Source organism: Podarcis bocagei (assembly GCF_964188305.1).
Source record: "Podarcis bocagei genome assembly, chromosome: 2".
Lineage (NCBI taxonomy): Eukaryota > Metazoa > Chordata > Lepidosauria > Squamata > Lacertidae > Podarcis > Podarcis bocagei.
This window is the reverse complement of record NC_138126.1, coordinates 17,808,325-17,821,334: the sequence shown is the minus strand read 5'-3', so window position 1 is coordinate 17,821,334 and position 13,010 is coordinate 17,808,325. Positions and strand designations below refer to the sequence as shown.

Genomic DNA, 13,010 nt, shown 5'->3' with positions numbered 1-13,010 from the left:
AGACCCCTTCACCCTGGTATGGCTCCCCTTTATCACATATACAGCCCAACAAGACAATGACAAAAATCCACCAACAGCATACAAATCAATATGGCTGACCTGATCCAAAACAACCACCCATCCCACTTACACATGAAAACAAAGATCACCACAGCCAATCACAAATGAACAACCACACCTTAGGCCACCAAAGGAACACAAGTGAATAGCAGAGAACCTCAACAAATGTCTCAACAAAGGAAACTGATCTGTAAAAAATGTTACTTAAAAAAAAAAAAGGAAGATTGCACATTAAAAAGAAGAAACACACACTACAGACACACCATGCATAGCTTGGGGGTACTTCTTTGCTGTCACTCGAGGCGCAGGATCTGATAAAAGTATCTCAAGTAAGGCCTCAGTGGCCCAGAGTACCTTCCATCAGCTTTGGCTGGTGCACCAGCTATCCCCATATCTGGACAGGGATATCCTAACTACTGTTGCCAGTGCTCAGGTAACCTGAAGGTTAGATTACTGCAATGTGTTATATGTAGGGCTGCCTCTGAAGACGGTTCAGAAACTTCAGCTGGTGTAGAATTCAGCGGCCAGGTTTCTCACTGGAGCAAGACGGTTTGAGCATACAGTGGTACCTCGGGTTACATACGCTTCAGGTTACAGACTCCGCTAACCCAGAAATAGTGCTTCAGGTTAAGAACTTTGCTTCAGGATGAGAACAGAAATCGTGCTCTGGTGGCACAGCAGCAGCGGGAGGCCCCATTAGCTAAAGTGGTGCTTCAGGTTAAGAACAGTTTCAGGTTAAGAACAGACCTCCAGAACGAATTAAGTTCTTAACCCAAGGTACCACTGTATTAGTTTCTAGGCCCAATTTAAAGTGCTGGTTTTGACCTATAAAGCCTTAAACGGTTCAGGACCACAATACCTCAAGGACTTCCTCTTTCCATATGAACCTACTCAGACCCTGAGATCATCTTCCGAGACCCTCCTTCATGTGCCTCCTCATTGAGATGTCTGGAGGGTGGCAACATGAGAACAGGGCCTTCTCTGCAGTGACTCCCTGTCTGTGGAATGCTCTCCCCAGGGAAGTTCACCTGGCGCCTTCATTATACACCTTCAGGCACCAGGCAAAAACATTCCTTTATAATCAGACCTTTGGTTGACCTGAACAACATCCCATACCCTTTTAAAATGTGGCTGGATTTTTCGGGGGTGTGTGTGTGTAATTACTGGTTTATTGTTTTTGTTTTATATATTGTGATCTCTTTTGTGAACCGCCCTGAGACCTTTGGGTATAGGGAAGTATATAAATTCAACAAATAAATAAAATAATAAATTTAAAGTACATTGGCTTCCCCCAAAAATCCTGGGAACTGTAGTTTGCTACTCACAGAGCTACAATGCTTAGCATCCTTAACAAACTACAGCTCCTAGGATCCTTTGGGGAAAGCCATATGCTTTAAATGTGCTTTTAACTGATGGTGCTTTGTGCGTGATAAGCAGTTATAAAAGCTGTTGGGAAACTGTGTACATGCAGCTACTCACACAGAGTCAATTAAGGTTTGGCAGACAGCCAGAAGGCAATCTGAAGGAGTAAGTCTGCCTGGTGATAACAGAGACATGGAGACCGCTCCTTGATTGGTCAAGCTCTCTCAAGGGAGTTATAATTAATGGCCTACTAACTGGAATGTGTTAGTTAGGAGTTCATGAGGTTCAGAGTTCTATGTCAGTGTAGGAGTTGTGAGTCGTGTCAGAGAGAGCTAGCTAAAGATCCGTGTTCTGTTCCTGTAAATAGTCCACTGTATATAATAAGCACCTAACTACAAGTTCCTGCTTCCTGCTTCCTCTATCCTGTCTGCAGCCAAGTTGTCAATTGCTTCCGTGGATTCTGCGTGTACTCTGCTAGGTCTGGCTAAGGTTGTGAAACACCAAATACCAATAGAAGCTGGTCCTCCTTTCCTTCTGCTCATCTCTTAACCTAGGTTACCCCACAAGGTTGTTGTGAATATATGCTGAGAGAACCACCACACAGATCCATTACAGGAGTAGATTTCAGAGGGTGGGGAGCTATGTGGAAATAAATGGTCAGCAGACATTTGAGCAATGAAGGGCGACGGCGAAAGAAGTAAAAGAACCAACTAAGACCATTTGATCAAGTTAAAGGTAAGTTAAATTGGTTACACTATTACCAGATTAATGAATTGTTCAAACTGGATAAGAAAAATGGTTTTGCTTCTGAAAAATCTAAGTTAGAGACTGAGTGGTTGGATAATAAAGGTAGAAAATTGTCTAAAATGTGTAAGCTATTGCTGGAGTGGCATACAAAAGATGAATAAGTTAAATCTGTGACGATTGGTTGGGCAAGAGATGTAGGACACAATATCATGTTCAAGGATTGGGAAAGACTGTGGAAGAAAGGGGTTATGTTCACTGCATATACTGTGTTAAAGGAAAATATAATGAAAATGATGTACAGATGGTATTTAACTCCTGTTAAATTAGCTAAGATATATCATAACTGTGATAATTTATGTTGGAAATGCAAAGAAAAAGAAGGAACTTTCTATCACATGTGGCTGACCTGCCCCAAAGTGAAAGACTTCTGGGGAAAGATATATAATGAATTGAAAAAAATGTTGAAATATATATTCATAAAGAAACCAGAGGCCTGGTTATTTTTGTATGTCACAACTGCTGCTCGTATTTTATTAGCTAAAAAGTGGAAAACCCAAGAATTACCAATGATAGAAGAATGGCAGATGAAGATGATGGACTTTTTGGAGCTAGCTGACCTAAGAGTCCACGACCAGGAGGAGGAGGAGTACCAGGAAGAATGGGAAAAAAATTAATGATTATTTAATTAAATATGTTAAGTTAAATTAGTTGGAAATAACTTGCAGATAACTAATTGGCTTAGGATTTTATATAGGTTAAGTGATGAATCAATTTGTATAATTTAAAAATGAAAAGATTGAAAGATGTTAAAGCGAAAGGTAAATTTTATAAGAACTGTGATTTGGAAAACCGTTAAATGGATATGTATGGAAATTCAACCAAGGGGAAGCGAGGAAGTCACTTAACAATGTTAATAAGTATAATTTTTAATAAGATTATGATTTGTGGTTGTTTGTCTTGTTTGTTTATAATTTTGTGAAAATTAATTAAAAAAAATGGAAGAAAAAAAGAAACAACCACAAAAGTACAAACCTTTTATTGGATCAGTTCATTAAAAGCCATCCCAAATTCACCATTCCCATGCCCTAAACAAAAAAGTGAACACACGTGCTCTTTGTTCTTTAAAAAAATGAACATTTGCTTCATTCACAACTATAAAACAAATTGTGGTGAATAAAACAGGAGTGTTCTCTTATGGAATACTAAACCCTGAATTTACCGGGTTCAACCCCCAACCCTCCTCATATCAGGATCCTCTTCTCTCACTGGGAAAAACAGAAATCTCACAGAAGGCTCCTCATCGGCTGAGAAACTCCCATAAACATACTAAGCAAATGACCAAGGCGAATACAGAAATTCGGCCTACGATGTCACACCACGAGAAGAGTCATTTCCATGGATGGTAGAGTCAGGGGTGAGGAACAGTGGTAGAGGGAAATGTGAAGTGAGGAACGAGAGGCTGGAGGTCAGTGGGAAGGAGGGCCTGTGGGGTGAATCATGGCTGCCTCAGGAGACAGAAAGGCAGGTTTTTCCGTCCAACCAGAAGATGGGGAGAAGGGGCTCCCCCAAGAATGAAGCTGTCTGGAACTTGGCAAGCACAGCGCCACTGTCAGCGTTGGCAAAAGACACCTGCTTCCCGTCACAGTTCAAGGACACTCGGATCCTCTTCAGCACCTCTCCGCTCACGGGCACAGGAGTTTTGGGAGAGCTGAACATTGCATAGCCGCCTTTCCACTTGCCTATCGCCCAGATCCCTTCTGAGGGGCGAAAGGCAGCTGTGGTTCTCTTCTTCCTCTTCAAAGAAATCCTGGTCACGCCCACAGCCCAGTCGTCCTCACCGTGCACCGTGACCTCCCAGCAGTGGCGGCCTGTGGTGAATACATTACGTCCCAACACAAAAGGAAGGTGGCCTGGGACATTACCAGTCACAGACAGATCTAGAGTGCCATCTTTCCACAGACTTTTCAGATCATCAGATAGGGAGTACTGCGGGCTACCCATGTCTGGATCCAAAGTCACACTTACTAGAAGGCAGAGAGAAGGAGGATGTAAATTATGGCGAAACCAGCAGTCAGGCTGAGAACAATTCATAACCTGAACTAGGGAGAAAAGCGGTCCAGCTGTGGCTGGCTCCAAAGTCTGTCTAAAGAGCACCCTTCACTCCTCATCCATCATACAGTGCTATTTTTCTGGGGGAAAAGGTGCCAGAACACACTGTGAACACTTCCCTTGTTCTCTTAGAATGGCAATGGTGCCCACCTGAGAGGTGCCAGAACTGAGTTCCGGAGAGTTCCGGCTGAAAAAACAACAACCTGATATTGTGCCTTATGAAGAAGTTCATTGTGCTGCTGTTCGGAGCTGCCTGGCTATTATTTAGCATATTCATTCATCACTTTTTCTTCAGAAAGGTCAACTCAAAGTGACTTGTGAGCAAGAGCGAGCACAACCTAAAATGTACCAATAATCTATCTAAAAGAGCAGATCAAACTCAACTAAAAGACAAGTAGAAAATTAAGATCCAAAGGCCTGGGTAAATACTAGTGTATTTTTGCCTGGCAATAGAAAACAGCGATGGCACCATAATGATGGTGTTGACTTGTGACCAGGCCTTCGGGGGGGGGGGGTTGTTCCCAATTTCTGGAATGAGGTACATCCTTTGGCCTCATTAACAACTTTCAGGAGGAACTCTTTTTAAAGTGTTCCTCTTCAGCCCAGCATCTGATGGCTGAAATGTATTATTCCAACTAGCCATCCTGTGAATTTGGCCCCCATTGGTCTCTCATGTTTACCTTCCTGCATTGGATATCCAGATACCAGAGTGCCTGTGGGGAAAAGAACACACATTAAGCAAAAGCACATAACTCATTCAAACAGTTCTTTCCCCACCCACTACTTCATACTCAGACTTTTTGCCCATCTGCAATGCGTCCTTGAACTCTTCACAAAACCTCTTGCCTGCATGGAGGACAGAGAGGCACATGTGAATGAGTGTAGAAACATCTTCAGATGCTGCTCCACCACCTCTGCTTCTGGCCCCCTCCATCACTGGAATGTGGCCCTCAGAAGATCACCCAGAAGGAAACCTGGACTGCAAAAGCTTCCCTGACCCTGTCCTAGGTAACAAAATTCCAAAACAAGATCTAAAAGAGAGAGCCAGTGTGGTGTAGTGGTTACGAGTGGTAGACTCGTAATCTGGTGAACCGGGTTCGCATCTCCGCTCCTCCACATGCAGCTGCTGGGTGACCTTGGGCCAGTCACACTTCTCTGAAGTCTCTCCGCCCCACTCACCTCACAGAGTGTTTGTTGGGTGGGAGGAAGGGAAAGGAGAATGTTATCTGCATTGAGTCTCCTTCAGGTAGTGATAAAGCGGGATATCAAATCCAAACTCTTCCAAACTCTTCTAAAAAGAAGCCATTTTGACCACTGCCCTCCACACAGTTAACTATTGCCAACTTCTGAAGCAATACTCAGAATTGCCCGTTCATCCTGCCAGGCTCATTGACTAAAGCAGCAGACACAGACTTTTGGAGTACTATACTACGGGGCCATTTTAACTTTTTTTGCCCCAGCCCTTCTCTCACCTGTGAATTTTTCTACAGCAGAGTGCAGAAGGAACGTCAAATCATGCCAACCATAGAGTCGCCATCGCTTTACTGGTGGAAAAGCCACTGGACTCGCAAACTCCTCCTCAAATCTGGAAAAAGATATTTTTTAAGCAACCAACCTCACAATACAGAAACAGTGAACAGAAAAGAGCAAATGAGCTCAATCTGGACTATAGCAAGAGACCCCAATTCAATGGGACCCCTACCAATTGCTGAATGCATAGCAGTGAAGCATTCTGGTTATCCTCTCTCATTAGGTAAAGGTAAAGGGACCCCTGACCATTAGGTCCAGTCGTGACCGACTCTGGGGTTGTGGCGCTCATCTCGCTTTATTGGCCGAGGGAGCAGGCGTACAGCTTCCGGGTCATGTGGCCAGCATGACTAAGCCGCTTCTGGCGAACCAGAGCAGCGCACGGAAACGCCGTTTACCTTCCCGCCAGAGCAGTACCTATTTATCTCCTTGCACTTTGACGTGCTTTCGAACTGCTAGGTTGGCAGGAGCAGGGACCAAGCAACGGGAGCTCACCCCGTCGCAGGGATTCGAACCGCCGACCTTCTGATCAGCAAGTCCTAGGCTCTGTGATTTAACCCACAGCGCCACCTGAGTCCCTTACCCTCTCTCATTACCTGGCTTAAATTACAGCCTCCTCTTCCTCCGCTCCAAAGAGAGGCTGGGGGGACGGGGAATAATGTGCAGAGTTTATTCCAAGGTTTTTGGGAGTCATGGGTGTAGCCAGGGATTTATTTTGGGGGTGAGGGCAGGACAACCACCTGTCACCAACCTCTCTGTCTAGGAGATTTGGAATGAAACGTCTTGAAAACAGTTGTTTTCCATTACCGTTTTTTTGACCTCAAGTGCTCAGAAAAATCTGTCTAAATCTTTTTACAGTTTCTACTTTGAGTTAAGTTTATTTATTCGCATTTACCCACTTGTCCCTCCCATGTTGGGTGTAGAACAGCAGCAGCAGCCAACTGTGTTTGCAAACTGTTAACCAAGGATGACACGTTCATCAGAAAACCTCAGATTTACAGGCAGGGTATGGAGGTAACGTGGGGCTTTTAGGAACCCAAAGACCATCCAAGTCTAGAACCAGATGGAAAAATGGACCAGAACTGGGACAATTGTCCTGGGACAAGCGTCCGTTACAAACCCACAATATTAAGCCAGAACTGCCAACATGTTTTACTCTGCAGGATGTGTGTTGCTACGGGACCCACTTACTTCTCCAAGGTGCGTCTAACACCCTATAAAGAGAGAGAGAAAGAGAGAGGGAGGGGGAGAGGGGGGAGAGAGAGGGGTGTAGTTCAGTTCCTGCTTCAGGCAATTCTGGAAGATTTCAGAGAGCAATGCTCCCTGATTTGATTGATTAGATTTCTATGTCGCTTTTCATTCAAATAAATCCCAAAGTGGCTTACAAACAATAAATAACAATAAGCAATAAAGAAACAATAGAACACCACAAATACAGCCTAAGTCATATAGAATAATTAACCAATCAGCAAAACAATGATCATCTATAAAACAAGGCAGCAGCTAAAAAAAGAAAGCTAAACATCATAATTAAAGCAAAAGTCGCATTATATGATTAATCACTACATCCATAAAGCAATATTAACAACGTTCACAAAATAGCAGCTGATGGCAGTCTACTTTATATGGCAAAGAAGGGAACCTTCGCTTCCAACATTTGGTGGCACAGCAGTGAGAGATGTTTCACAAAAATTTAGCCAACCCAAAAACAATCCAAGCCTATATATATATTAATCATTTCTTCCCAGGAACTTGAAACAGCATATGTGGGTGTTTCTCTTATTATCTAAACATCAACCTTGTGAGGCAGATCAGCATGGGAGATATATGAGGCCCTGCCCAACCCCCAGAAATTTTAATACAGTGGTACCTCGTTTTGAGTCTGCCTTGCCAAGCCTCCATTTCGTCGAATGTCCGCAGCAAACCCGCAAGTACCGGAATGAGTTACTTCCAGGTTTGCTGCTCGTGAATGCACAGAGGCATTAAATCGCGCTTTGAGCATGTGCAGAAGCGCAAACTACTCTGCACAAGTGCACAGAGAGGCGCTTTGTCATGCATCCTTTTCGTCTAGCATCCAGGGCTCCAGAACGGATCCCGGACTCAAAACGAGGTATTTTTAAATGTATTATTTTTTAATGGTTGTAACCTTCCCCAGGTCCTCATGGTGAAGGATAGGTAAAAAATTTAATAGAGATAGAAACAGAAATAAATAAAGTACACAAGAAGACATTCAGAGGCTCATCACTAGCTAGCACCAAGAAGAGCCTGAGAATTGCAGAGTGAAACAGTTTTTAACAAGGAGTGGAATCGCAAAGTGGCTATAAGGCTGCCTGTGGTAAAGTGAATTGAGAGTTTGGTACCAGCCCACCCCAAAGAGAAAAGCCCCTGCCAGTTCTGCCACAGCCTAACCTTCAGGAGCTCATTCGGCGTCCGGTGACACTTCTCCATCTCCTCGAGGATGGTATCCAGAAAGGCGACACGCCGAAACAGTCTGACCACGTGCTTGTCCCTTCCCCTCGCAATGTCCAGCATCATCTCAGCATGTAGGGAAAGAAGAATCTTCTCTTGTTGTGCCAGAAACTCGTTTATTTCCTTGAAAGCGGACGTCATCCTTTGCTTGATGATTTCTGCCCTTTCCTTCAAGAAGCAGATGGAGATGTGTTGGAAGTGGGGATGTGGGGGAAGGAGCACATTGGAAGACAGGAAGTCGGTCAGCACAGGATTAGGACGCAAGTGGTATACAAAAGAAAATCTTTAAACGTAACCAAAGCGCAAGCGCGCGCACACACACACACACACACAGAGATCCCTACAAAAGCCCCTGAGGAAGGAGGGTACCGTATGTCTTTTAAAATGATTCACTTACAGTGGTACCTCAGGTTAAGAACTTAATTCATTCCGGAGGTCCACACTTAACCTGAAACTGTTCTTAATCTGAAGGACCACTTTAGCTAATGGGGCCTCCTGCTGCCGCCGCGCCGCCAGAGCCTGATTTCTGTTCTCAACCTGAAGCAAAGTTCTTAACCTGAAGCACTATTTCGGAGTTAGCGGAGTATGTAACCTGAAGCGTATGTAACCTGAGGTACCACTGTATATAATAATGTTCACAACATGAAAAGAGCGCAACCCGCAGCAGCGCATCTATGCACACATGGTTTGCGATTCGCCGCTTCTGTACATGCACGTGACGTCATTTTGCGCTTCTGCGCATGCCTGAGCGGCAAAACCCGGAAGTAACCCTTTCCGGTACTTCCGGGTCACCGCGGGACGTAACCTGAAAGAACATAACATGAAGCGGACGTAACATGAGGTATGACTATACCTTGGGTTACAAATTTAATTCGTTCCGGAGGTCCTTTCTTAACCTGAAACCATTCTTAACCTGGGGCGCGCTTTCACTAATGGAGCCTCCTGCTGCCGCCGCACTGCTGGCGTGTGATTTCCATTCTCATCCTAGGGCAAAGTTCTTAACCCAAGGTACTACTTCTGGGTTACTGGAATTTGTAACCTGAGGTGTTTGTAACACCGAGGTACCACTGTAATAAATATATCTCAACATGCTCCCCAACCCCATAAAATGCATCAAGTTGTACATTAACAGGAATGATTCTTAACAGCCCATGCATATTACCCAGGTGCCCAGCATGTGATGCCTTGGGGCCAGCATAAAAGTTGTCTCACCAACAGTACGTTTCCAGGAAAGAACATAGTTCAGGCTGAACTGTTCAGGATAGGTAATATGGTGCCCTGCAGATGTTGCTGGACTACAACTCCCATCAGCCCCAGGCAGCATGGCCAATTGTCAACGAAGGGGGGAGGTGAGGTGCAGACCAACAGCGTCCGGAGAGTGCGGCATTGGCTATCCCTGCCCTGGAAAGCTTTCACTCCCAGCTTCCAGAAACAAAACACAAAGAAGCCCAGAAATATAACTATTTAATTTATAATAGGACCAATAAAAGGTAAAGGGTCCTAATGGACTGGACCATTAGGTCCAGTCGTGGCCGACTCTGGGGTTGCGGCGCTCATCTCGCCTTTATTGGCCCAGGGAGCCGGCGTACAGCTTTCGGGTCATGTGGCCAGCATGACTAAGCCGCTTCTGGCGAACCAGAGCAGCGCACGGAAATGCCGTTTACCTTCCCGCCGGAGCGGTACCTATTTATCTACTTGCACTTTGATGTACTTTTGAACTGCTAGGTTGGCAGGAGCAGGGACCGAGCAACGGGAGCTCACCCCGTCGCGGGGATTTGAACTGCCGACCTTCTGATTGGCAAGTCCTAGGCTCTGTGCTTTAACCCACAGCGCCACCTCTAATAATCTACAAGACTGTTTGAAGAAGCCGAGTTTACTTGATCGCTTCCCAGTGGAAGTGGCTACCTACAAGCATCGATTGGCTTTCCAGGTCTGTGCTTAACTTGTGTGCCATTATCTCTTCTTTCTCCTTCTTTATAGTGTCAGCGTGCTGAACGTAACGATCCTGAAAAGAAAGAATGGGCCTTTTAGAAGTTCTGCTGCAAGTACTAGAGGGTGAGGCCCAAAACCAAAGCAACGACCTTCCAAAAACTAAACCCTGTAAAATGGTCCTCATTCTCAGTTGCTTGCATTTTTAGTCAGTCCTCCTCATTTTGATTTCCTCTTTCAAGGCATTTGCCTCTTCCCCAACTCAGTTTGTTCCTGGACTCCAATTCATTAGCTTCCCAGTCTCCTATGCCCTCTTCCCAGTCCTCGGCAAACCACACAGTGCTCCCCTTGTCCCCGAGGCCAGGACAAGACTTCCGTCCTAGCCAAGCTGACAACTTCATTAGGCACAGAACATAAAAGAGCCTTTCCAATGACAGGCTCCATATATGATATGCCTTTAAAGCACATTGAAATAACTTCCTTCCACCCCACAAAGAATTTTGGGCATTGTAGTTTGTTAAAGGGTTGCCGGGAATTGTAACTCAGTGAGTGGTTAACTACAGCTCCCACAATTCTCTGAGGGGGTTGGAGAGAATGCTTTAAAGGTATAATGTGTACACAGCCTCAGGGAACAAGCTCTCTCCCTATCCACAGTCCTTCTCCTCTAGCTCAGCCACCTTGTTTAAAACATGCAAAGATTATTTCTCCCCACCCCTCAAATCTCACCTATAGAGGAACCCCACCTTGTATTCTTGGACAGCTTCTGCCACACCCAGAACAGCTGGAGACTCCACGGATTCAACACATTTCGAGCAGCGGAGGGCCTTGTCACGCTTACAAAAAAAAATCAAGGGCTGCTCATGCTGCAGGCAGATTTCATCCTCTCTTGACGCTTGTCTTGCACACACGGTCAGCTGCTGGAACAGTTCAGTGACTGTGCCCAATTTCATGTTCTGTTTCCGACTCGGCTGAGGGTTTTTGCACAGAGGGCAGAGGACACTCCCGCAAAATTCCTCGCACTTCACCACGCAGGGACGGCAGAAATTGTGCCCGCAGTCTAGGATCACAGGATCACGGAAACAAGTCTGGCAGACAGAACAAACTGTCTCTAATAAAATCATGGACGTGATGTTCTCTCTGTCCATGGCTCAATTTTTTTTAAAAAAAAATGTGGTGCAGATTAAAATATGGGATTTGGCTTTTCTTATCCAGCAGAATTTGGAGACACCTTTGACTGAACAAGTTGCAAAAGACTCTTCTGTCTTGAACTGCTCCAGTCTGCAAGTGGGGGGGAAGAGAGAGAGAGAGAGAAGGGGTTGGAGTTATCATCTTGCAATTCCCAAAGGACAACTCCAGCTCCACCGTGTCAAGCTCCCGGAGAAGGGAGGGTGCAATGAAAAGAGCAACAGAAACAGGAGCAGGTGGTACATGAGTCTAGCCCCACAGAGGAGGAGGAGGAGGAGGAGAAGGAGGAGGAGTTTGGATTTGATATCCCGCCTTTCACTCCCCTTCAGGAGTCTCAAAGCGGCTAACATTCTCCTTTCCCTTCCTCCCCCACAACAAACACTCTGTGAGGTGAGTGGGGCTGAGAGACTTCACAGAAGTGTGACTGGCCCAAGGTCACCCAGCAGCTGCATGTGGAGGAGCGGAGACACGAACCAGGTTTCCCAGATTACGTGACTACCGCTCTTAACCACTACACCACACTGGCTCACCACACTGGAACCAATCCAGCAGACCTTGCCTCTGTTATTTAGTCATCAAAACATTCCACTCCCCCAGTTCACTCACATCTACACCCCCACCCCAAGAATGCAGAATAAGGTGGAGGAGTTTTAAGTGACCAGTGAGCCAAAATCAGCCATGAAACTCACTGTGTGAGCTTGGACCAGTCACCACCTCTCAGCCAGTGGGTTGCTAGAGAATAACATGGAGGAAATGAGACCCACAACTGCAGCCTTGAGCGGGGATATAAATGTATAATACTGAGAATTAAGGAACAAACAACATACAGTGTCTCTCTCTAGCCCACATGCCCTGGTGCAAGTCCTATATAATTAGATTCAGGTCATGGCAATTATCCAGGAGGAGTATTAACAAAGAAATATATTGTAGAATTTACTTAAAACGAGACACCTGTACTCTGTACGTGCCAATTAGCTTCGTCCATTATTGTACATCACTATCTATCATGTAGCTGTAGCACATAAACAGCATTAAAGCCAAAAAGTACCAGCAGCTCTCAGATCTCTAGGGTGGCCCAGATCAAGGAGCAAAGCACCTGCCTGCCAGATGTTTGGGGCTACAACTCCCAACTCAGGAACTCTAGTCCAAAATCCAAAATCTAAAGAGCACCAGCGTGGTTAAAAGACATTCAGACTGCGGGCGGCATCACCCCCCGTAGAGAATGTAAACAAAGGATTTGCACTATTATGCGAACTGGGAGTCAGCTTAATTTGTATTACAGTATTAAGTCCGACCGTCCTAATTGACGCAGATTTACCTGATAGGACAAACACATAAAATACTTTTAAAAGCCACAGCTCAGTTTACCCAGACAAACAACTCACAGTCAACCCAAACTGGAGCCCTGGAAAGGGGGCTCTCCCGTTTAAAAGCAGCAGAAACTGCAGCCTCCGCAGTGGAAAACTTCGAAGACTTTTGACGAACAAACGCAGGAGCGGAAAGAAGTTGCAAGCAAACAAGCGATGCAAACTCTCGCCCCTTTAAACACAGCGCTGTAATTACCCGCCGGGCGCGCCTAGTAAGAACACCGAACTACAGTTCCCAAAAGCTTCTGCGGCACA

At 45.3% G+C, this 13,010-nt stretch overlaps 1 protein-coding gene across 2 annotated transcripts; it reads right to left on the bottom strand.

The window, feature by feature from the left end:
* Positions 1-3,205: 3,205 nt before the first annotated feature.
* On the bottom strand, positions 3,206-13,010 carry LOC308580838 (E3 ubiquitin-protein ligase TRIM39-like). 2 transcript variants are annotated; one of them, XM_081183057.1, is made up of 8 exons: positions 12,757-13,010; positions 10,947-11,481; positions 10,184-10,279; positions 8,215-8,442; positions 6,997-7,019; positions 5,751-5,863; positions 4,959-4,991; positions 3,206-4,193 (listed from the first exon to the last, which is right to left on the bottom strand). In XM_081183057.1, the coding sequence occupies exons 2-8, from the start codon at positions 11,346-11,348 to the stop codon at positions 3,676-3,678; spliced, it is 1,413 nt and encodes a 470-aa protein (XP_081039183.1). In that variant the 5' UTR covers positions 11,349-11,481; positions 12,757-13,010; the 3' UTR covers positions 3,206-3,675. The 2 variants fall into 2 exon arrangements, with proteins under 2 accessions (XP_081039183.1, XP_081039184.1); XM_081183058.1 differs by having other exon boundaries at positions 12,774-13,010.